General features: G+C 44.0%; 1 protein-coding gene across 2 annotated transcripts in view; it reads right to left on the bottom strand.

The window, feature by feature from the left end:
* OSBP2 (oxysterol binding protein 2) overlaps window positions 1-22,458 on the bottom strand; it is a 167,563-nt gene that overhangs the window by 128,135 nt on the left and 16,970 nt on the right. For both annotated transcript variants that reach the window (XM_035017376.1, XM_035017377.1), the window contains exon 2: window positions 6,160-6,368. In XM_035017376.1, coding sequence (XP_034873267.1) covers window positions 6,160-6,368 — 209 coding nt within the window. The remainder of the gene's footprint in view (window positions 1-6,159; window positions 6,369-22,458) is intronic.

Raw genomic sequence — 22,458 nt, 5'->3', positions numbered from 1 at the left:
GTCCATATATACAATGGAATATTACTTAGCCATCAGAAAAGATGAATACCCAACTTTTACATCAACATGGATGGGGCTGGAGGAGATTATGCTAAGCGAAATAAGTCAAGCAGAGAAAGTCAATTATCATATGGTTTCACTTATTTGTGGAACATAAGGAATAACATGGAGGACATTAGGAGAAGGAAGGGAAAAATGGGGGGCGGAATTGGAGGGAGAGATGAACCATGAGAGACTATGGACCTGAGAAACAAACAGGATTCTAGAGGGGAGGGGGGAGGGGGGATTGTTTAGCCCGGTGATGGGTATTAAGGAGGGCACGTACTGCATGGAGCACTGGGTGTTATACGAAAACAATGGATCGTGGATCACTACATCAAAAACTAATGATGTATTGTATGGTGACTAACATAATATAATAAAATTAAAAACTACAAAAAAAAAAAAACATGGGGCGCCTGGGTGGCTCAGTTGGTTAAGCAACTGCCTTCGGCTCAGGTCATGATCCTGGAGTCCCAGGATCAAGTCCCGCATCGGGCTCCCTGCTCGGCGGCGAGTCTGCTTCTCCCTCTGACCCTCCTCCCTCTCATGCTCTCTGTCTCTCATTCTCTCTGTCTCAAATAAATAAATAAAATCTTTAAAAAAAAAAAAAAACATGTCTTGCAAATATTCTCTCCCATTCTGTGGATTGTCTTTTCCCTTTCTTGGTAAGTGTCCTTAGATGCACAAAAGTTTTAAATTTTGATAAAGTCTGATTCATGTATTTTTTGTCTTTGGCTACTTGTGTTTTTGGTGTCATATCTAAAAGGCCATTGCTAAACTCAAGGTCATGAAGATTTACTCCTTTTTTTTTTTTCTTAGAGCATTATGGTTTTAACCTTTATATTTAGGTCTTTGATGCATTTGATCATATGTGGTGTGAGGTAGAGGTCCAACTTCATTCTTTTGCATGTGGACATCCAGTCATCTCAGCACCATTTGTGGAAGAGACTATCATTTCCCTGTTGAATGACCTTGGTACCCTTGTTGAAAATCCATTGCCCATATTTCTAGACTCTCAATTTTATTTCATTGATCTGCATGTCTATCCTTAGGTCAGTACCACACTGTTTCGATTGTTGTAGCTTTTTCCTTAAATATTTATTTATTTATTTTAGAGAGAGAGAGCATGCTGAGGGGAGGGGCAGAGGGAGAGGGAGAGAGAAACTCAAGCAGACTCTGTGCTGAGTGTGGAGCCTGATGTGGGGCTCAATCTCACGATTCTGAGACCTCATGACCCTGAGATCACCACCGGAGCCAAAACCAAGAGTTGGACGCTTAACTAACTGTGCCACCCTGGCGCCCCTTGATTGTTATAGCTTTATAGTAAGTTTTGAAACTGGAAAGAGTTCTCTAACTTTGTCTTCTTTTTCAAGATTGTTTTAGCTATTTTGGGTTCTCTGGGATGGTTTTTTCTACTTCTAAGAAAAAAGGCCATTGGAATTTTGATATGGATTGTATTGAATCTATACCTTGCTTTGGGCAGTATTGCCATCTTAATAATATTAAGTCTTCCAATCCATGAACACATCTTTCCATTTATTTAGGTCTTTAATTTCTTCTGCAATTTTTTTGTTTTTGTTTTTTTAGTTTTCAGTGAACAACTCATCTCCTTGGTTAAATTTATTCCTCAGTATTTTATTATTTGTGATGATATTTAAGTGGAATTATTTTCTTCATTTCCTTTTTGGAGAGTTCATTGTATGTATAGAGAAATACAAGTGACGTTTGTTGATCTTGTGCCCTGCAGCTTTGCTGAATTTGTGTATTAGCTTTAATAGTTTTGTGTGTGTGTGTGTGTGTGTATTCTTGGGGATTTTCTATATATAGGATTTTGTCATCTGCTAATAGAAAGGTTTACTGCTTTCTTTCCAATTTTTCCTTTGGTTTCCTTTTCTTGTCTAAAACTTCCAGTACAATGTAGAATAGCCATGGTGAAAATAGGCATTCTTGTCTTGTTCCTGATCTTAGGGGAAAACTTCCAGTTTTTTAACCATTGAATATGATGTTAGCTCTGGGTTTTTCATAAATGCGCTTTATCATGTTGAGGAAGTTAGCCCCTAGTCTGACTTTGCTGATTTTTTTTTTAAAGATTTTATTTATTTATTTGACACAGAAAGAGATAGCAAGAGCAGGAACACAAGCAGGGGGAGTGGGAGAGGGAGAAGCTGGCTTCCCGTTGAGCAGGGAGCCCGATGTGGGGTTCGATCCCAGAACCCTGGGATCATGACCTGTGAGCCAAAGGCAGATGCTTAACGACTGAGCCACCCAGGAGCCCCCTTTGCTGATGTTTTTATCATGAAAGGGTGTTGAATTTTGTCAAATCCTCTTTCTGTGTCAGCTGAGATGATCATGTGAGGGTTTTTTTCCTTTAATCAATGTAGTGTATTATACTGATTGGTTTCTTATGTTGAACTGCCCTTGCATTCCTGGGATAAATCCCACTTGGTGGGAGCATGTGTATAACCCTTTTGATATGCTGTTGGATTTTGTTTGCTGATATTGTGTTGAGGGGTTTTACATTTATATTCATAAGGGATAATGGTCTATAGTTTTCTTTTCTTGTGATGTCTTTGTTTGGCTTTGGTATAGTGCCAGGCACACAGAGTAAGTTAGAAAGTGTTTCCCTCCTCTTCATGTTTTGGAAGTTAGAGAAGGATTGGTATTAATTCTTTTTAAATGTTTAGTAGAATTCATCAGTGAAACCATCTGGTCCTGGACTTTTCTTTGTTGGGAGATTTTTGAGGACTGATTCAAATTCTTTACTTATTATTTTCTATTTCTTCTTCAATCAGTTTGGTAACTTGTGTGTTTCTAGGAATTTGTCCATTTCATCTATTTTGTCTAATTTCTTGACACACAATTGCTCATAGTATTGTTTTATAATCCTTTTTATTTCTGTAAGTTCAGTAGTAATGTCCTCATTTTCATTTCTGATTTTAGTAATTTGAGTCTCCTCTATTTTTTTCCTAATCAGTCTAGCAAAAGGTTTGTCAATTTTACTGATTGTTTCAAAGAATCAACTTTTAGTTTCACTGATTTTTTGCTATCGTTTTTCTATTCTCTATTTCATTTATCTCAACTCTGATATTTATTGTTTCCTTCTTTCTGCTAGCTTTGGTTTAGTCTGATCTTCTTAATCTAGTTCCTTAAGATGGAAGGTTTGGTTATTGATTTGAGATTTTCTGTCTTTTTAAATGCATATTTTATAGCTATAAATTTCCCTCTGAGCACTGCTTTTGCTGTATCCCATAAATTTTGGTATGTTGTGTTTTCATTTTCATCCATCTCAAAGTATTGTCTAATTTCCCTTGTGATTTCATCTTTGAATCATGGGTTGTTCAAGAGTGTTTTGTTTAATTTCTACATATTTGTGAATTTTCTAGTGTTTCTTCTGTAATTGAGTTCTAGCTTCATTTCACTATAGTTAGAAAAGATACTTTGTATGATTTCAATCTTCTTAAATCTATTGAGACTTGTTTTGTGGCCTAACATTTAGTGTTTCATGGAGAATTTTTCACATGCACTTGAGAAGAATGCATGTGTTCTGCTTTGTTGAGTGAGTGTTCTGTATATGTCTGTTAAGTCTAGTTCGTTTATGGCACCCAAGAGTTGTAAGCTGTGCAGTTATAGGATTAAATGCCCATTTTTTAATATGTCATTCTGCCTGCGGTTTGGAGAACTGACTGGAAACAGGAAGACAGTGAGGAGGTTGTTGCAGGCATCCAGCTAAGGGGATGGTGCCTGGACTGGGGGGTGGCAGAAAAGCTGGAGAGTAGCAGATGTTTTCAAGAAGTAAGTAGAGGTAGGAAGTAGGCTTCCTGCTAGATTAGAGATGGTCCACAGTCTAAAAGGGACAGATAGGCCCCGGGATGACCTGCAGGGGGTCTGTCTGCAGTGCCCTTGACCTAGCTTGGTCGCTATCAGCCAGAGTCAAGGAGAACCACACCAGACTGCCTTCCCTCATTCAGGGTTACCTGAAACTGACTCCATGTGAAAAGTTGCAAACCACAACTCTCCAACATCAGCCTGAGAATGGTGGGAGAAGGGTGTTGCTTTGCAGAGAATGCTACTACAAGACCTATTTTTCAGGAAATAATCAACCTTTCTATACAAGCACAGTACCTTCCTGAAGGCTTCTCTTTCACATACATTAGTTCATTTATGTTTCAAAATATCCAAAGGAGAAGAATCCATTCCTCATCAACATATAGCAAGTGCTACCTTGAATTGTACCTGAATGTTTGTCCTGTGTCTTTACCTGGGAGGCTAACCCCTGGGGACACAAGACATGTGCTGTGTCTCCAGCCCCTGACTATGTCAAGGGGTATGAACGGAAGGAAGGTGAGCCTGAGGCAACTCCCTCTGGGGTCCCAACCTCTCCTAGAAGAAGTCCAGGCTTCACAATTCCTAGCACTGCCCAGCTGAGTTAACAAGCATTCACCATAGTGGCTTTCCACAGGCCTCCAAACAGAGCGCACAGGTCCTACTGGGGGTCTCGGCATAGCCCTTGCCTGAGATGGCCCCAACATCCTCCTTCACAGGAAAGGGAGTGGTACCCTGGGGACCCCTTGCCAAGCTCAGCATCACTGTTGACACACCAGAGTCACATGAGTGCTGACCTCAAGGAAGAGTCACCGGGTCAGGGGGGGATCCATGCTCCAAACGTGTGAGACCAAAAGAAAAGGTCAGACCGATATTCAGTGACCTTCAATGTGCACTGAGAAGCTAGTACTGGGGGAGACCCCAACACAATGAGACTAGGTATGGGGCATAGTGACTGGTATCATAGACCCTCTCATCCTGCTTTGTGCTAGAGCTCCTTCCACAGGACTCCCTGTCTCCCCAACCAGCTTATGTGATAATCCTGGAGAGCAGAGCCTGTGACTCATCTCACCTGGAGCCCTGCTTTGCTAAAAGAACTCCACATAGGTCTAAGGAAACACACACCATTTTGTGTTAGCTTCAGAAGAACCACAGCTTCCCAATCTTTCCTGCTCGTGTGTGTGTAGACCTAGTTTTCACCCGACAGAAACATGTGCTCTCACTCTGGGTGGACAAGACAGTGGGAGGCAGGCATTCTCACACACTGCTACAGGCATCTGATCGTATAACCCCTATGGAGGGCCGCTTGACAAGCTCTCAGAATTATAAATGCACACTTCTGTTAACCCAGCCACCCCGCCCCCTGGAACGTATACTTCATTTATACTTCTGCAAATGTGAAATGAAATGCAAGGTTACTCATTGCAGCACAGTGTGTCATAACAAAATAAACAACCTAAATGTTCATCAACAGATGCTGGGTTAAATAAACTATGATACATCCGTACAACAAAGCGCTAGACTGTTGTAAAAACGAGGAGGAAGTTTCTTACGTACTGATAGGGAAAAAAATTCTAAAATATATTGCTAAATGGAAAGAAAGCAAGGTGGAAGACTGCATTTAGTTTAAAATAAGTACCAATTTTAATATATACGTAAAAGACACAAGGTAGCTCTGGTTGCCTCTGGGAGGGATCACAGGGTGGGTGTGGCTGGGAACAAGAGTCAAGGGCAGGAGTCACTGCATGTGCTTTTGAAACTGTTGGCTTATGAATCATGTAAAGACATTACATATTAAGAAAGTGACTGCATTAAAGTAAACACTTAAATGTCTTGCCCAGGATATCTGAGCTGGCCTTCCACCTCAGCAAAGGCAGCATCTCTGGCTAAATGGTTTTTCAGTCTCCATAATGGGCCTGGGAAAAAGTCTCGCCCCAGGGACAGGTGCACAGTCCTGGACTCCCACCCCTGCTGCTGCCTCTGGATCTCACCCACTGCAGCATCTGAAGGGTCTGCTGAAGTCCAGGAACCAGACTTGTCCAAAGAAAAACACACACAACCCTGCTCACCACAAATATTTCTATCCCAAGAACTGCCAGCCAACCTTGACCACCTGAGGTCATTGCTGAGGACACATGGAGCTGAATAGGAAGGGTGAACACATACCTCTACCTTCCAGGGTTGGTCTGGACTAGCCTGGGTCTCCTGGTCACCACCACACCCAAACGCTTTCAATTCCCACTCTCTCCAGACCCACGACACTGTGTGTATACCCGCTCACTGAGGGCTCACTACCTGAGTGGCTGCTCATCATGTGGACAGCCTTGGCCTTGGCCAGCTCCAGGGCGGTGATCCACTGCTGTCGCTCCACCTCCGAGCTGGCCTTGAGGTGGTAGGTCCTTGCCCCACTGGTTAGCACGATACCGCAAGAGTCCTCCGTGTCAAAGTGCGCGGTGGACAGGTTGATGGTGCCACGGCAGGTGTGGGCCATTTCACCCTGATTTCTGTAGGATGCAAGAGAAGGTATGGGGTGAGGCTCCCAAACTCAATAGCTCGAAACTGAAGAAAGCCTCAAGGCAAATCCTCAGAATCTCAGACCCTTTGAGCTGGAGAGACCCTGGAGTCGGAGCTAGGAGATAATGCCTGGTGGGACTGACTGGAAGGGGCTTGGCCGAGGGGTGCTCAGTGGGGAGATGGCAAGAGGGAGGAGGGCCTGCATCAGTGCCAAATGCAGGGTATGCCTGCGGTGGGCTGAGCCCTTGCAGACACCAGGAAATGGAGAAGGCTGACCGTCTAGGGTCCTGCGAGGCAGCGTAGACATCTAACTCCATCCCAGCTGCCTTCCACTAAACCTCAGAACCACAGAGTTGGAGCAGGATGGGAATCTGCCACTGAAAATGAGATTAGAGACTTGGAACCTCAGGGGGTGAACTTGGAGGTACCCCCTAGCAGGAGTGACCTGGCCAACAGAGATCTGCAGGGCAAGGATGCCACCACACCAAATGAGAAGAAGTTAATGGCTGGCCTAACGCAGGGTGACCTCATGACAGGGACTGACCCTTTGTCGGTTATAAGATTATGGAGCTAATGGTACCAAAGTAAGGGGAAGCAGAGGTGACTGAAGTGTGGGTCATTTCCAGCTGTGACCAAAGTCTGAAAATGGAGATGCAACCATCATGACTGGATCTTCTTAACTCACTCCTTCACACACTCAAAGGAAATTCAGAACCCTCACAACATACCAAATTTCCTTCTACAGAGAGGGTTGGAAAAGGAAGAGCCATTGGTCAGCACATAACACTGCCAGTGGCAGGAGCTCGTTCGGCAATTCTTTTTTTTTTTTTTTTCGTCTTTTTTTTGTTGTTGTTTGGCAATTCTGCTGGCCTCTGATGCTTCTTCATTTCCCCTGGTTGTTCCTCATCTGCTACTTTCTTGATTCTTCTACCAGTTCTATTTTCTTCTTTTTCTTTTTCTTTCTTCTTCTTTTTTTTTTAAAGATTTATTTTTTTTATTTATTTGACAGAGAGAGAGAGAGACAGCGAGAGAGGGAACACAAGCAGGGGAAGTGGGAGAGGGAGAAGCAGGCTTCCCGCTCCATCTCACAACCTTGAGATCATGACCTGAGCCAACATCAAGAGTCAGATGCTTAACCCACTGAGGCACCCCTCTTCTACCAGTTCAAAAGTCAAATGACTTGACACTCGGGAAGACATTCAGCTTTCATGTGAACAGTGGCCACCTTTTCCAATTCCCTCCTGCTTTGGTTACAGTCCTTGGAGAAGATGATGTAGTTTATATCTGAGGAAAGGTCCAGCTCATAGGTGCTGATGTCTTCCACTTGAAGGAGACTCCTAATTTATAAAATTACTGGCAAGGTTGGGCATGCCTATTGGAAGCCTGCCCTTTTAGATTCAAGGGCTTTCAGGCTAGAGACTGTTCCACTATTAAACAGTCTAGTAATTAACCAAAAATGCCACTGCGACTCAGCTCAAAAAAGAGAGGAGGGTGACTGTTCTAGACAGAAGGAACAGAAAGGGCAAAGACCATGGGGCCAAGTGGAGTTTACAGCTTTGAGAAAATAGGAAAAACTTATGTGTGGCTGGAGCATTGAGAACAACAGAGTGAATGAGAAAAAGATGAAGCTAGAAAATTGTGTAGGGACCAAATGTACTGCCTTTCAGGTGATGCTAAGGATTTAGACTTTTGTCTCAAAACAAAAACAATGGGCTTGCTGGGCCTCATGTCAAGAAAGGAGCAGGGGTGGCCAAGAGTTACAGAAATTCCTTTGGAAAATGGGGAATAGAAGTATCTGGAGTGAGACGGTATACGGAAGCCTGACCACTGTGTGGCACGAGGGCTGGGCTGGAAGTTATCTAGTGGCTATTGTTTTGGATTACAATCTAGTGACTAAAATAAATACCCCTGAGTCCATGCTGATGTAAGTAAATAGTGGAAGGATAAATGAATGCGGGAGAAAGGACAGATCTTCCTTAATAAAAGTAGATGTGATCATAGGAATAGAAAATCACTGAATGCAATGTGGGATTCTGCACTGGATTATAAAATTTTTAAAAAAAGACATTAGAGAAAAACTTGTGAAATATGAATAAAGTCAGAGGTTTAGTTAATAGTATCATACAACGTTAATTTTCCACTTTTGACAATTTTACTTTGCTGAGATAAGATGTTAACATTAGGGGAAGCTAGATGAAGGGTATGTGAGAACTCTCTGAACTTGCAACTTTTCTGTAAGTCTAGGTTTTTTTTCTTTTCTTTCTTTTACTTCTTGTTAGTAGTAGATCACCAGTTTATTATAAAAGTACACAACTCAGGAACAGCCAGATGGAAGAGATACATAGAATAAGGTATGGGGAAATGGTATGGGGCTTCCACGTTCTCTGAGTGTGCCACTGTCCCCAAATCTCCACATGTTCACCAACCTGGAAATTCTCCAAACTGTGGTCTAAGTTACTTCAAAATTAAAAATAATTCCTATTAATGCTGCCATCACACTCTGCCCAGGACCATAGCTGGTATGAAATCTTGTATCCAGAACCAAGAATTCACTTGCCCTCAGGCTCAGTGACAGGGTTGGAGATATTCCCAATGTCACTGAAGGACAGAAGCCCTAAGTCCCCATCATAACATATGGTTCTGGACTAGGCTTTATAAAGAGTGAGGCGAAGGCACTTTAAAAATCACTAGAAAAAGAAGAGTAGAGTGGTGGGTAAGGCTCAGGGAGGGAGGGAGAATCTCCCAGTCAAGACAAACTGAAAACCAAAATTCAAAACCCATGAAGGAAATCAATGCTAACAAAGAAAACAACAAAGTCAAATGCTCAGCAGATGAATCACTTCAGACAAAAATGGATCTATCAGAACAATATTTTTTAAATGAACATAAATAGGCTTAATATTCTTAAAGATGAAGGAATAGCATCAATAAAGAGCAATAATTTGTGAAACAAAACCTGGTAAAAACAAAACAAGAACAAGTAGACATGAAAAAGTAACAAGAGAATTTCAGCAAATGAAAATGTAGCAGATAAACTTTACCAGTCACCCAGCAGACTTAACCATCTAAATTTAACCTTAACTCTTTGTAACTAGAGTTACTTTTCATTAAAAGACTTGAGGAGATTCATTTTTCAGTTTTACTTTTCTGCATTATTGGAAGAAATTATATAGAGGCACATGTGAATTTAGGAACTAAAGGCCCACTAAAATCATCAAGGTCCAATACATTTGCTTGTCTTGGAATTTAACTCTGTTCTTTTTTCTTTCACTTAGATGTTTTGTGGTCAATCTATTCTCCACCAGTAGCCAAAGTGATATTTTTTGTCCTGTTACTCAGTTTTTTAAAAATTTCAGTGCCTTCAAAGTAAGTCCCAAAAGGGTCTAAAATTCAGGGAGGGACATTTCCTAAAATTCAGGTTGCTTTCTGGGAGTGGTACACCTACCCATGTTGCATATAAAAGTTTTTGTTTCTCCCATTGTGAGTTCTGGCTGAGGCAACCCTTTCTATGAGAGCTGACCTTCCAGGGCCATCCACCAGCCCAGATGGTGGAAAAGTTAAAGCCCCACTCATAGCACACTGTGGACTTGGGTCTACAAGCTGCAGTGGCAACTCCTGTCCTACCTGCCCTGGGACGCGAGCTTTGGAGGTGTGCAACAACCTCGAACCATCTATTCTAATCGAGCCCTGGGTGTCCTCAGTGCCTCGAGACAAACCAGGCCATGTCCTAGGGCCTGCCAGTTATGTCAGAGCTCATATCCAGCACACGTGATCATTTATCTTCTGCCAGTTTTTAAAAGAAATCTTCTGTGGCATTACTTTACATTTGGTGGATATTTGAAGTACTTAGAACAAGTAGAGACAAAATATGGAACACCTGCCATAAACATAACTGTAAGAGAGGTTAACCATAACTAACATCATTCTAAGTGAGTCACACTGACTCTCAACCAAATAATATTCATCCAGTTCTGATGGCCAATGTCCTTGTCAGAGATGAGAATATGACACCAGCTATCAGAACTTGGAAGCCTGTAATAGTTAATGTAGCATTTGGCTAGTGACTAACCCAACCCACCTGTATGGAATAACAAACCTTATGCGCCAGCTCAGAGTCCCCTCACCACCTCTTCTCTTACCTCTCTTGGTACACCATTTGGCTTGAGTCGCCCCTCCATTTCTGGGCTTGGAAGGGATGCTAGTCTCAGAGTATGGGATCTGGCTTCCTGATGGGCCATCAAGAGACTGGATTTTTGCAACCCACTAATGTGAAAAGGTTAGCACCTCACAGGCTGAACAATGACCAGTGGGAAGTGGGAAATGGATGGGAAGGTAAATTCTCCTCATTTTCCCCCTCAGGGGACCTTTCCAAAGCACGTTATATCCTCGCAAACCTTCTGGAGAAGTCCATAAGCCCAGAGAACATGAGTAGTCTCCGTAACACTTGCAGTTTGCTGTGAAGTGGTGGCTAGCCCATTAAAATCTCACATCACTTTGCATCTTTCCCTGGCCTTTCTTTACCTTTTTGCCTCCACATCACCAAGGATCATCTTGCTGAATGTCCAACCTGCCATGGCAGCAGGAGGGACTGACACTAAACCTCCATGGCATGACCCACTCCTTGGAAAAAACAAGACAGCCACCAACTAGTTTAGACCACTTTTACCTTGGGAGAGTGGGAATTGAGCGATTTTTCCTTACTGGAATCAATGTGTTTTCTGGTAATGGGGTTGCCTTCAGCAGCACTATGGTCCAACAGTTATTGAATCCTCATTTGCTGGCCTGGATTCTCATATGACACAGCCTCAGACTAAGTCACCCATTTCAACCAAGGAAGTGAACCAATGACTCCTGACTGGAGTTCGCTGATCTCACTGTGAAACCCTGTTGTCACTCAGGAGGAGCCAACCTGACAGAAGAAAGGAATGGCCTATTGAAGGCTCAGCTGGGACGTCCACTGAAGAGATGTATTATGTGCTTGAGGGACTATCCTCCAAGATGAAGTATATGCCTTGAACTGACAACTGATATCTGGTGCTGTGTCCTGTATAATTACAAAGACGGGCCCAGGAGTGGCCCTGCTCACCATTACACACGGTGACCCCTTGCAGAATTTGTGCTTCCCTTCAGCTGGGCTCAGCTGGATTAGAGGTTCTGCTTCCAGGGAAAGGGGAAACACAACACAATAAGGCTTCCATTCAATCAGAAGCTGATGCTATCCCCAGGCCACTTTCTGCTCCTCACGACAGCGACCAACAGACCAAGAAGGGAGTGACTGCTGGGGTTACTGATGCAAACTGCCATGGAAAGTTAGGTTAGAAAAAAAAAAAAAAAAAAAGTTAGGTTAGGGCACATATGGGGATGGGAGGGGAATGTCTGGAATCAAGTTGAGAGGATTCCCTGGGGACTTTCTTAATATTTCCATGTCTGGTACTGGTTACTAATGGGCAAAGCAACCAGGAACTCAGACCCCTCAGGACAAATGTCACAGGCCAGCCAAAGTGCTATCAGAGAGTGAAGAGGATCTAGAACAGGTGGTAGAGGAGGAAGATAATGAATATCAATTATAGTGTTGGGACAGACACAGCAGCAGCAAATGAGCTTGTTTCATGGCCTTCTTGCTTCTGTCTTCCAGGCAACACCAGCTGGCCACCAGGAAGGGGACTCTGTCACTGATTGGACTTGAACCTCCCCTCCCAGGGAAGGGGTAAAGATGTCTTCGTTCTCTCAGGAGAATGGAGGTCCCCACATCGTAGTAGGAGAGCTGACACCATGGGAGGGCACGAGTGGACCTGAGTAGCGCAAGGTGTGGAGCGTATTGGACACAAACCTTGTGCACCTTCTCAGATTCCCTCGACCACCTCCTTCTCTGTCTCTCTCAGTCGGTACCTCATCTTTGCCCAATTGTCCCTTCACTTCTGGACTTCCATGAAATGCCACAGTGGGAAATGGGAGGTGGAAGCAAAGGGGACAGATCAAGTCCCCTCCGCTCTTCCTTCTGCAGACTGCTCACAGGTATGTTTTCTCCTTGCATATCTTCTGGAGAAGTCCATGTGCCAGACCTGCTGTGTCTCTCTGCAGCTCACTGTGAAGTGACATCCATCCTCCTGCTTCCCATTTCTGCCTCTCCGCCCTGGGATTGTATCTGTCACACAAAGTGTCCCATCTTGGGGGCGCTTGGGTGGCTCAGTCGGTTAAGCGTCTGCCTTCGGCTCCAGTAGTGATCCCAGGGTCCTGGGATTGAGCCCCTCATTGGGCTCCCTGCTCAACAGGGAGCCTGCTTCTCCCTCTGCCCCTCCCCCCAACTCATTCGAGAGAGCGTGTGTGCAGGCTATGTTTTCTAGAGGACCTTAATAAAAAATGTCCACAGGCAAAAAAAAAAAAAAAAAAATTGACAAGCAACAAATTTGAATCCAAACCCATAGAAAGACAAAAGATACTGATCTGGAGCAAAGCACTTAGCCTTGTATGTGACTTTCATTCAATGCTAACTCAATGAGTCTGATTCATTGGCAAATTCCGCTCCAATCTTCCAAACCCAAATTCAGCAAGTACTTCCTATGGGTCACTATATATAGGAATTCTTTATAAAGATAAATAAAACACATTTCCTGGCCTCAAAGAACATTCCGTCTTGTGAAAGAGACAGGCCTATAAATGGCAAGCTACTATTTAATAGGCAGAGGAAAATTAATTCAAGATGGAATATTCACTTTATGAAAATTCATTGAGTTACAGCCTTATAATTTACCTACTTTTCTGCATGTACGTTACATACAGTATATTGTGTGTTACATACATAGCCATTGTCAATAAAAATTTTGCTTTAGGGCGCCTGGGTGGCTCAGTTGGTTAAGCAACTGCCTTCGGCTCAGGTCATGATCCTGGAGTCCCGGGATCAAGTCCCACATCGGGCTCCCTGCTCAGCGGGGGGGTCTGCTTCTCCCTCTGACCCTCTTCCCTCTCATGCTCTGTCTCTCATTCTCTTTCTCAAATAAATAAATAAAATCTTAAAAAAAAAAATTTTGCTTTAAAAACAAACTCAAAATGGAAGAATAGGTTGCCAGTGGTGGGAGCTCAGGAGACGGAATGACCCTTTCTGTCCTAGAGGGATCAAGGAGGTACCCTGGAGCAGAATTTCAATGAGGGGACTCTGCCCAGGCAAAGGCTAAGAGGAGAGCCAGACCAACCCAGAGCAGTGGTGTAGGAGTGTGTGGCTCTGGGAAAGCCCAGGGACCCAGAGCAGCCAAAGGAGAAGGTCCAGACATGACCTGGCTTGATGATGGGTGTTATGAGTTAAACTGTGTCCCCCTAGAATATGTCGAAGTCCTAACCCCCGGTACCTGCAAATGTGACCTTATTTCGAAATATGGTCTTTGAAGATATAATCAGGTTAAGATGAGGTCATTATGGTGAGCCCTAATCCAGTATGACCTCCTTCTAAGAGGAGGAAGAAAGACACAGAGATACAGGGCAGCAGAGATGGGAGTGATGCACCTACAAGCCAAGGAACACCAAAGATCACCGGCAAACATCAGAAGCTAGCCTGGCCTGGAACAGAACCTCCCCTAGAGGCTTCAGAGACAGCGTAGCTCTGCTAACCCCTTGATTTTGACTTCTAGCCTCCAGAACTGTGAGAAAATTAGTTTCTACTGTTTTAAGCCACCCAGTTGATGGTGCTTTATTACAGTATCCCTAGGACATTACACATGATGTTTGAACAGACGAACGCAGGAATGGCCTTTTAGAAGCTCCCATGCAGCTGAGCTGGTTTCTTTCTACATTATAACCATGGGGCTGACTTCAACCTTTCATAGAGGCCCCACCTGGATCCCTCAGTCACCACAGCACCCATATGGCTCCTCTTGTTCCTAGAGCAGCCCTGCCCCAGAACTACCCATCACAGCTCAGAGCTTTGGCCTTTGTCCTAGTCTACTGAGGCTAGAGCACACAGCATGGCCTTCAGCAAAGATTCCAAGCATCCAGGTTCCACCAAGGACATGCATTAACATAAGACTTAAATGTAGAAGCAAGTTAGGAGGGAAGGGAGCAGAAGAAAAGTGATCCATTGGGGTGGCAGGAACTGTGACAGAGGGAGTGGGCTTTCGTAGCCATCAGGTTCCTGATTCCGTGGCTCCCTACAGCAGCATCAGCCACCTCCCAGCTGAGCTAGTGAGAGTCTGGAGACCGGTGATGCTCCTGAACTGCAGCTTGCAGCTGCTCCTCCAGCCCTCCCAGGGACTAGGAAGCTACCTCACCCCCTGACAGCACCGCCTTTCGGCTAACACTAGCCACAGTCATTTCTGGTATGCGCTGCTGGGGCCTGGCCAAGGCACCTTCCCAGAGGCTACATCATCTCAGAATGAATACCCGTGACTGCAAATAAGGTTTGATGGGTGCTGTTTGGGATCTCTGGCTACCAAGGCACGCACAGGCCAATCCCATGCATTTGCAGAGGGCTGTTTTGTTTTGTTTTGTTTTGCAAAGGTTTTAAAGTCTGGATCTAGAGATGCAAAATGTATAGCCAACAACCCAATTTAAAAATAGGCAAGAGATGTGAGCAGATACTTCAAAAAAGAGGATCTCCAAATGGCTAATGACCATATGAAAAAGTGCTCAACCTCATCAGTGGTCAGTAAACATATGTGTGCACCATGATCCAGCAGTTTCACTCCTCTGGACTTCCCTGTTAGGGATGTATGTTATACATGTGGTTATCAAAAGACATGTACTGGAATGTCACCAGCACTCTTCCTAAAAGCCCGAAACTGCACCACCGCGTATGTCCATCCATGCTAGAATGGATAAACAAATGGTGGCTTATCCATGCGGTGGCTAACCCAAATGGTGGAGTAGTACACAGTGCTGAGAATAAATGCATGAGAAATCCACAAACATGGGGCGCCTGGGTGGCTCAGATGTTGAGCGTCTGCCTTCGGCTCAGGTCATGATCCCAGGGTCCTGGGATCGAGCCCCGCATCGGGCTCCTTGCTCAGCGGGAAGCCTGCTTTTCCCTCTCCTGCTCCCCCTGCTTGAGTTCCCTCTCTCGCTGTGTCTCTCTCTGTCAAATAAATAAAATCTTTAAAAAAAAAAAAAAAAAAAGAACTCCACAAACAGCCTGGAAGCACCTCACAAATATAATGCTGAGCAGAAGAAGCCAGACACAAAGAAAACGTATCCCGTGAGTCTACTTAGAGAAAGTACAGTAACAGGCAAAACTAAGTGCTGGGGAAAGGAGTCAAGGCAGCAGGTCCCCATGAGGAGAGATGGGGGGACACAGTGCAGAGGCTCCTGGGTGGGGGGGCTGGTGCTGTTTTATTTCTTCAGCAGGGGCAACAGCTTGTAATTGTGTTCATTTGGGGAGCATCTTCTGAGCTATACACTTGTCACTTGTCTCTATGCATAGCAAACTTATTAAAACTTGACATTTAAAAGAATGGGGGTGTGGGGTGGGGGATTCTTTCGTAGCAGTGGAGGCAGCAACGACTAGTTCTCAAGGGCAGGAACTGTAGCCGAGCCAGGGAGCATCAACATCCAGTGCCCAGGCAGCAATGTCCTCTCCAGGACATGACTTTGGGTCATGGGTCTGGCTGCCCAGCCTGCCCTGTTCTCACCCACCTCTGTGAGCTCTGTCCTCCTGTCTTTCCAGGAAACCTATGAGCTCCTGAAGATCCGTCCAGTAAATACCTCCTTTTTTGCTTAAGATACCCAGAGCTGGGTTTCTGTTGTTCTTAACTAATAACCTGCTACTACAGGTGGACAGCAGCCACAGAAGGGACATCAGAGGGCAGAAAGGACAGTGACGAAGGTCGTGCAAGAGACACGGGCAGGAGAAATAGTACATCTCGGATCTTCTACCTCTCAGGCCACAGGGATGCTGTTGGGACCCTTCTAGGTCTAAAGAACAAAGCTCAGCTTATTCGTTCTAAGTACCACATCCTAAGGGCGTACCTTAGAACTGTCTCACCTGGATTAACCACTTGAGATGCCATAGGAAAGGCAGGAATGTTACCTCCCTGTTCCAGATGCAGAGGCTGAGAGGCTGGGCTTTGTAGGCAGCTCACTGCAGGTCCCAAAGGGGACCAAGCCACTAGAGTCAGGCCCACCCATCCACCTGCAGCCCTGCCTCTTACCCCCAGGGGTGCATGGACTTGTCCCCCAGATAGTCATCAAAGATGGTTAAATGCTCAATATGGCAACTGTCAGAAATGGCCAAACAGAAGCATCTCCTGCGCAGATGAGACTATCACCATGAGACCTGACACTGTTTCGCTTTGCTCCTGGCCTCATTCTTTTCCATTTAAAGCTTCCCTTGAGAAATGTTAAATAAACGCTGCTACAAATTCTATAGGAAGGACATTTCTAATGTAATTTTTTAAATAAGGCGGAGACTTGGAAGCCATTCTCCAGTTATTGAAACTCACATCACTATGAGTTTACACAAATGGAGGATGACAGACAGCAATTTATAAAGGCCAGCACACTTATCCATACAACTTACATCTAGACAGTACTTCACTCTCCATGGGAGACTGTCACAAACATGATTCCTTCAATCTTCCCAAGAACCCATAAAGTGGGCAAAGCAGACACTGATTTGTTTAGCAAATATTTATCCAGTATATTCCAAATGGCAGGCACCTGCAGGAAAGAATTAGCCTCATTTTACAGCCAAGAAAGGGGAGGAGGCCAGGAAAAGGTAAATCATGCACCTGTTATTAAAACTGGTAAATAATAAAGCCAGGCTGGAGCCGGGTTTCTCTGCCACCAGCACAGGGCTCTTTCCACGGAGAATCCTGGGGTATCCATCAGAAAATGCTTTATGTGGTCATTGCTTCTATTTGCCACTTGCCAGTGAGAACGTAAGTTCCACAAGACACAGAACTGGCCTCTCTCTCTCTCTCTCTCTCTCTCTCTCTCTCTCTCTCGTCCCTGCCCAGCTCAGAGCTCACATGTGGTGAGAGCTCAGAGATGGTGGGCTGGGTGCGTGAATTAATGCATGAGTGTTAACACAAGCAGGGGAACAAACCCAGGGAGGTGACCCAGCCCCGGGTCCCCCTGAAGTCCTGCCAACCTCCCACGGTTAAGGTGGAACAGCAGGATAACAGCACCCCACCCTTCCACAGCACCCCCTGAAAATCCACTAGACCCTTTTTGTGGTTCCACCAAAATGTTAGAATATCACGTACCACCCAGCAACATCTAAGGTGGTTCCTAAGATGCTTTTTTTTTTTTTAAGATTTTATTTATTTATTTATTTGACAGAGATTGAGAGCCAGAGCGATCACAGAGGGAGCAGGAGAGGGAGAAACAGACTGCCCGCTGAGCAGGGAGCCTGACGCGGAACTCCATCCCAGGAGCCGAAGGCAGACGCTTCACCGACTGAGCCACCCGGGCGCCCCGGCTCCCAAGATTCTTACATGGAAAGCCTGTCACAGAATATTAGACAAATGCTTTAGAGCTCAAATTTATACTAAAATGTTCCATCAGGTAGAAAATGGATGAATATGCCGCTTTTACTGCCAATGGAATAACGACAAACCACAATATTTTTCCAAAAGTCATTACACTTTTAAATTGTGAGGTGGGTCTCAGGGCGCCTGGGTGGCTCAGTCCTTAGGCATCTGCCTTTGGCTCAGGTCATGGTCCCAGGGTCCTGGGATCGAGCCCCGCGTCGGGCTCCCTGCTCCACGGGAAGGCTGCTTCTCCCTCTCCCACTCTCCCTGCTTGAGCTCCCTCTCTCGCTGTGTCTCTCTCTGTCAAATAAGTAAATAAAATCTTAAAAAAAAAAAAAATCTGTGAGGTAGGTCAGGCGAAAGCCTCATCCCTGGACATCACTGAGCAGAATTCCAAGTCCTCTCCAGCATGCTTCCTCAACCTCCCTCAAACCCACGCCCTTCACTGCAGCTGCCCCCCAGCCCCGCACTGGGCCACGGTCATCTCTCGGCCAGACACCCCCGCAGCCTCGTCATCAGCCTCCGCTGTGCCCCTGCCAATCTACTGTTGTGCCACCCTTTTCTAAACCTCCATTCTTAATCTGTCAATATGCTGCGTTAAACCTTTCCACCACTCTCCTCTTCCTTCAGGACAAAGTCCTTGCTCCTGAATAAGACCTACCAGCTCTTCCTCAGTAAAAATGTATTGTTTCTCCTGCCCGTGTCTCTTGCACGACCTTCCTCACTGTCCTCTCTGCCCTCTGACGTCCCTTCTGTGGCCGCTGCCCACCTGTGCTAGCAGGTTCTTAGTCAAGAACAACAGAAACCCAGCTCTGGGTATCTTAAGCAAAAAAGGAGGTATTTACTGGAAGGATCTTTTGGAGCTCATAGGATGGAAGGGCAGGAGGATGGAACTCGCAGAGGTGGGGAGAGAGCAAGGCAGGCTGGGCAGCCAGACCCATGACCCAAAGTCGTGTCCTGGAGAGGACACTGCCACCTGGGCACTGGATGATGATGCTCCCTGGCTCGGCTACCTCTCCTGCCCTTGAGAACTGGTCGTTGCTGCCTCCATTGCCATGAAAGAATCCCCCCGACCCTTGTTCTTTTAAATGTCAAGTTTTAATGAAGTTTGATATAAAAAGTGGCACATTTTTCAAGGGTTGAAAGGAAAGAACTGTCAACCCAGAATCTAGTAAAAATATCCCCTGGGAATGATGGCAAAGTTAAGGACATTCTGAAATAAAGGGAAACAAAGAGATTTTGTCACCAGAAGACCTACTCTAAAAGAATGGCAAAAGATTCTCTAAAAAGAAAGGAAATGATAAAAAGAAAGAATCTTAGAATATCAGGAAGAAGAAAGAACATGATAAACAAAAATATGGGTTAAGACAATAGATGTTTCTCCTCTTGAGTCTTCTGAATTATGTTTGATGGTTGAAGCAAAAATTTAAACACTGTATGATGTGGTTCTACATGTATACAGAGGAAAATTTAAAACCAGACCATACTATAAATGGGGGCAGGTAAAGGAGCTTCCAGGGAAGCAAAGTTTCTATACTTCATTGAAACTGGTTAAATGACATCAGCAGATGCGATAAACATGTATATATAATGTAATACATGGAGAAACCACTAGAAAAGTTATCCAAAGAGATATACTCAAAACACTATAAATTAAAGTTATCATATAACCCAGCAATTCCACTCCCAGATATATAACCAAGAGAAATGAAAACACATGTCCACACAAAAAGTTGTACAAACTTTTACAACAGCATTATACCTAAAAGGTGGAAGTAACCCAGATATCCATCAGTAGATGAATGAACACCAAAAAATGTGGTATATTATACAATGGAATCACATTCATACAATGGAATATTATTTAGCCATAAAAAAGAATGAAGTCCTGGTCTATGCTACAACTTGGATGAATCTTGAATGCTACGCTAAGTGAAAGAAGCCAGTCACAAAAGTCCACACATTGTATTATTCCATCCATATGAAAGTCCATGATAGGGAACTATATAGAGGCAGGAAGTATATGCGTGGTCACTTAGGGCTGGGGGAAGATTCGGGGGCAGATGGATGGGCAGAGTGGTGATAGCTAAAGGGAATGGGGTTTCTTTTGGAGATAATAAAAATGTTCTAAAATTGACTGTGATGGTTGCACATATCTGTGAATACATTAAAAATTATTAAGTTGTATACTTTAAATGGATGATATGCACAGTATGTGAATCATATCTCAAAGATTAGAATAACAACTTTAATACATTGAAAGGCATCAAGTCAAGAATGATACTAAAAATAAGAATGATACTAAAAAAATAAGTCATTAGTAACCCTGGAGAGATGCTAGAAGTCCAACTCATTTGTCTGATAACTGGTGAATAAAGGAAAGCATGGAACATTTTTCCTGCCATTTCCATATTAGCAAAACTATTGGGTAACCAAATGGTTAGATGAGGGGAAGTTTCTCTTTATAGAATTATTTCTACTAATAACTACAAAAGGAATGTAGATTATTAGACGTCTGCCCTCTGACGTCCCTTCTGTGGCCGCTGCCCACCTGTGCTAGCAGGTTCTTAGTCAAGAACAACAGAAACCCAGCTCTGGGTATCTTAAGCAAAAAAGGAGGTATTTACTGGAAGGATCTTTTGGAGCTCATAGGATGGAAGGGCAGGAGGATGGAACTCGCAGAGGTGGGGAGAGAGCAAGGCAGGCTGGGCAGCCAGACCCATGACCCAAAGTCGTGTCCTGGAGAGGACACTGCCACCTGGGCACTGGATGATGATGCTCCCTGGCTCGGCTACCTCTCCTGCCCTTGAGAACTGGTCGTTGATAGAATATCATCATTTTGCAACTTGTACTGAACTAATGGGTCTAGGAAATTGTCCACAATGGCTGCTGGTGTGTGTGTGTGTGTGAGAGAGAGAGAGAGAGACAGAGAGACAGAGAGACAGAGAGACAGACAGAGACAGACTGTTGGTGCCCCGACCTAGTTTCTTCAGCCAATAAATTGTAAAGGGGAAAAAAGAGAGAATAAGAACCTATAAATCAAAAGAGACTGGGGAGCTCCTTCCCCTTTCCCAGGCTGTGCTCAGCCATGGCCTGAGGCAGAGAGGTTTGACTGGCATCACCGGCAAGATCAGCAACACTAAAGTCAAGAAAACTCAGCGAGTTGGGATGCTTGGGTGGCTCAGTTGGTTAAGCGTCTGCCTTCGGCTCAGGTCATGATCCCAGGGCCCTGGGGCTGGGTCCCTCATTGGGCTTCTTGCTCAGCAGGTAACCTGCTTCTCCTTCTGCCTGCCACTCCCCCAGCTTGTGCACTCTCTCTCTCTCTCTGACAAAAAAATAAAATCTTTAAAGAAAATTCAGCAAGTATGACTGGGTGTGGAGGGACAGACAGGATTTGGTCAGCATGGCTGAGAGAGTAGTTTCATACAGGAAACTGAGCAAATATGTAAATATATTGAGGATAGTGGGAGCCAGAGCTCTTATTGTCAGAGTCTGAAGTTGGAAATAGGCAAGGGGAAGGTGAGAAAAAAAAACTCTCTCTATCCACAGAGAGAGCCTAGAAGCAATGATGTCCCAATGACAATGAGCACACCCAGCATCCAGAATTTGGCTTCTAAATTTTCCAACAAAAGCAATTTCATCAGAGAAATGCACATTCCAGTACAAGATAAACCAGGAACATTTTGTTGTGCCACAAGTAAAGAAATGTTCAGAGTGATGGGTAATGTCAAAAAGACACAGGAGCCAGTTTAAAAAGACTCCTTCCCAAAGCTGGGAAAATTTGAGTATCAATATAAATGAGAGTTACTGATAATAACCCACTGGATGAGACCAAAATCCATGAGGTTATATTGATATGAATAGATGAGCAGATAAGTAAATAAAAAGCTCCTCCTTATAGTACAATGCATTCTAATAAATGTGCAAAGAATGGTGTTATAAGAAAAACCACCAACTGGCAGCCATCAAAATAATAACATATCTGATTCAGCCAAGAATAACCAAAGGGTACTAAAAACCAGTGCGATTTGTTAAAGAACAGTGTTTTGCCTAGCTTCAAAGTGTCTCCGCATAAAAATACATTCTAATTTAATTCTAATTAATTACACATTAATTAATGATTGCATTAATTATATTCTAGCTCTATTCTAATTAATTATTCCAAGTAACTAAATTATGACTTAATTCTAATCAATTGCTTATTGATTATAATCAATTGCTTCCATTTCCAATTGTTTATTAATTCTGATTAATTGCTTATTAATTAGTTGGTTCTGATCAATTACTTATTAATTAATAATTATAAGTTAACTTTACAGTGGAGAAATCTGGCAAACACCATCTTAACCAAATGATAAAAGTCACATCACTAGTAGCAGGACAAAACATCATGTGCCTCCTGATATGATGCACTGTGAAGGACACAGTAGTGCATCCCGTGGTATTCCTGCCACAAACGCCGGAACTGAATCTAAACATAAGGGAACACTAGGCAATCCCAAATTGAGGCACATTCTACAAAGTAGTCGGCATGTATTTATCAAAAATGTCCAGGGCCTGAAAGACAAGAAAAAATGGAAGAACTGTTCCAGACTGAAACTAAAGTGACAAGACAACCAAATGC

Source organism: Mirounga leonina, unplaced genomic scaffold (assembly GCF_011800145.1).
Source record: "Mirounga leonina isolate KUSES-001 unplaced genomic scaffold, KU_Mleo_1.0 Mir_171, whole genome shotgun sequence".
NCBI lineage: Eukaryota > Metazoa > Chordata > Mammalia > Carnivora > Phocidae > Mirounga > Mirounga leonina.
This window is presented reverse-complemented; position numbering and strand designations above follow the sequence as displayed.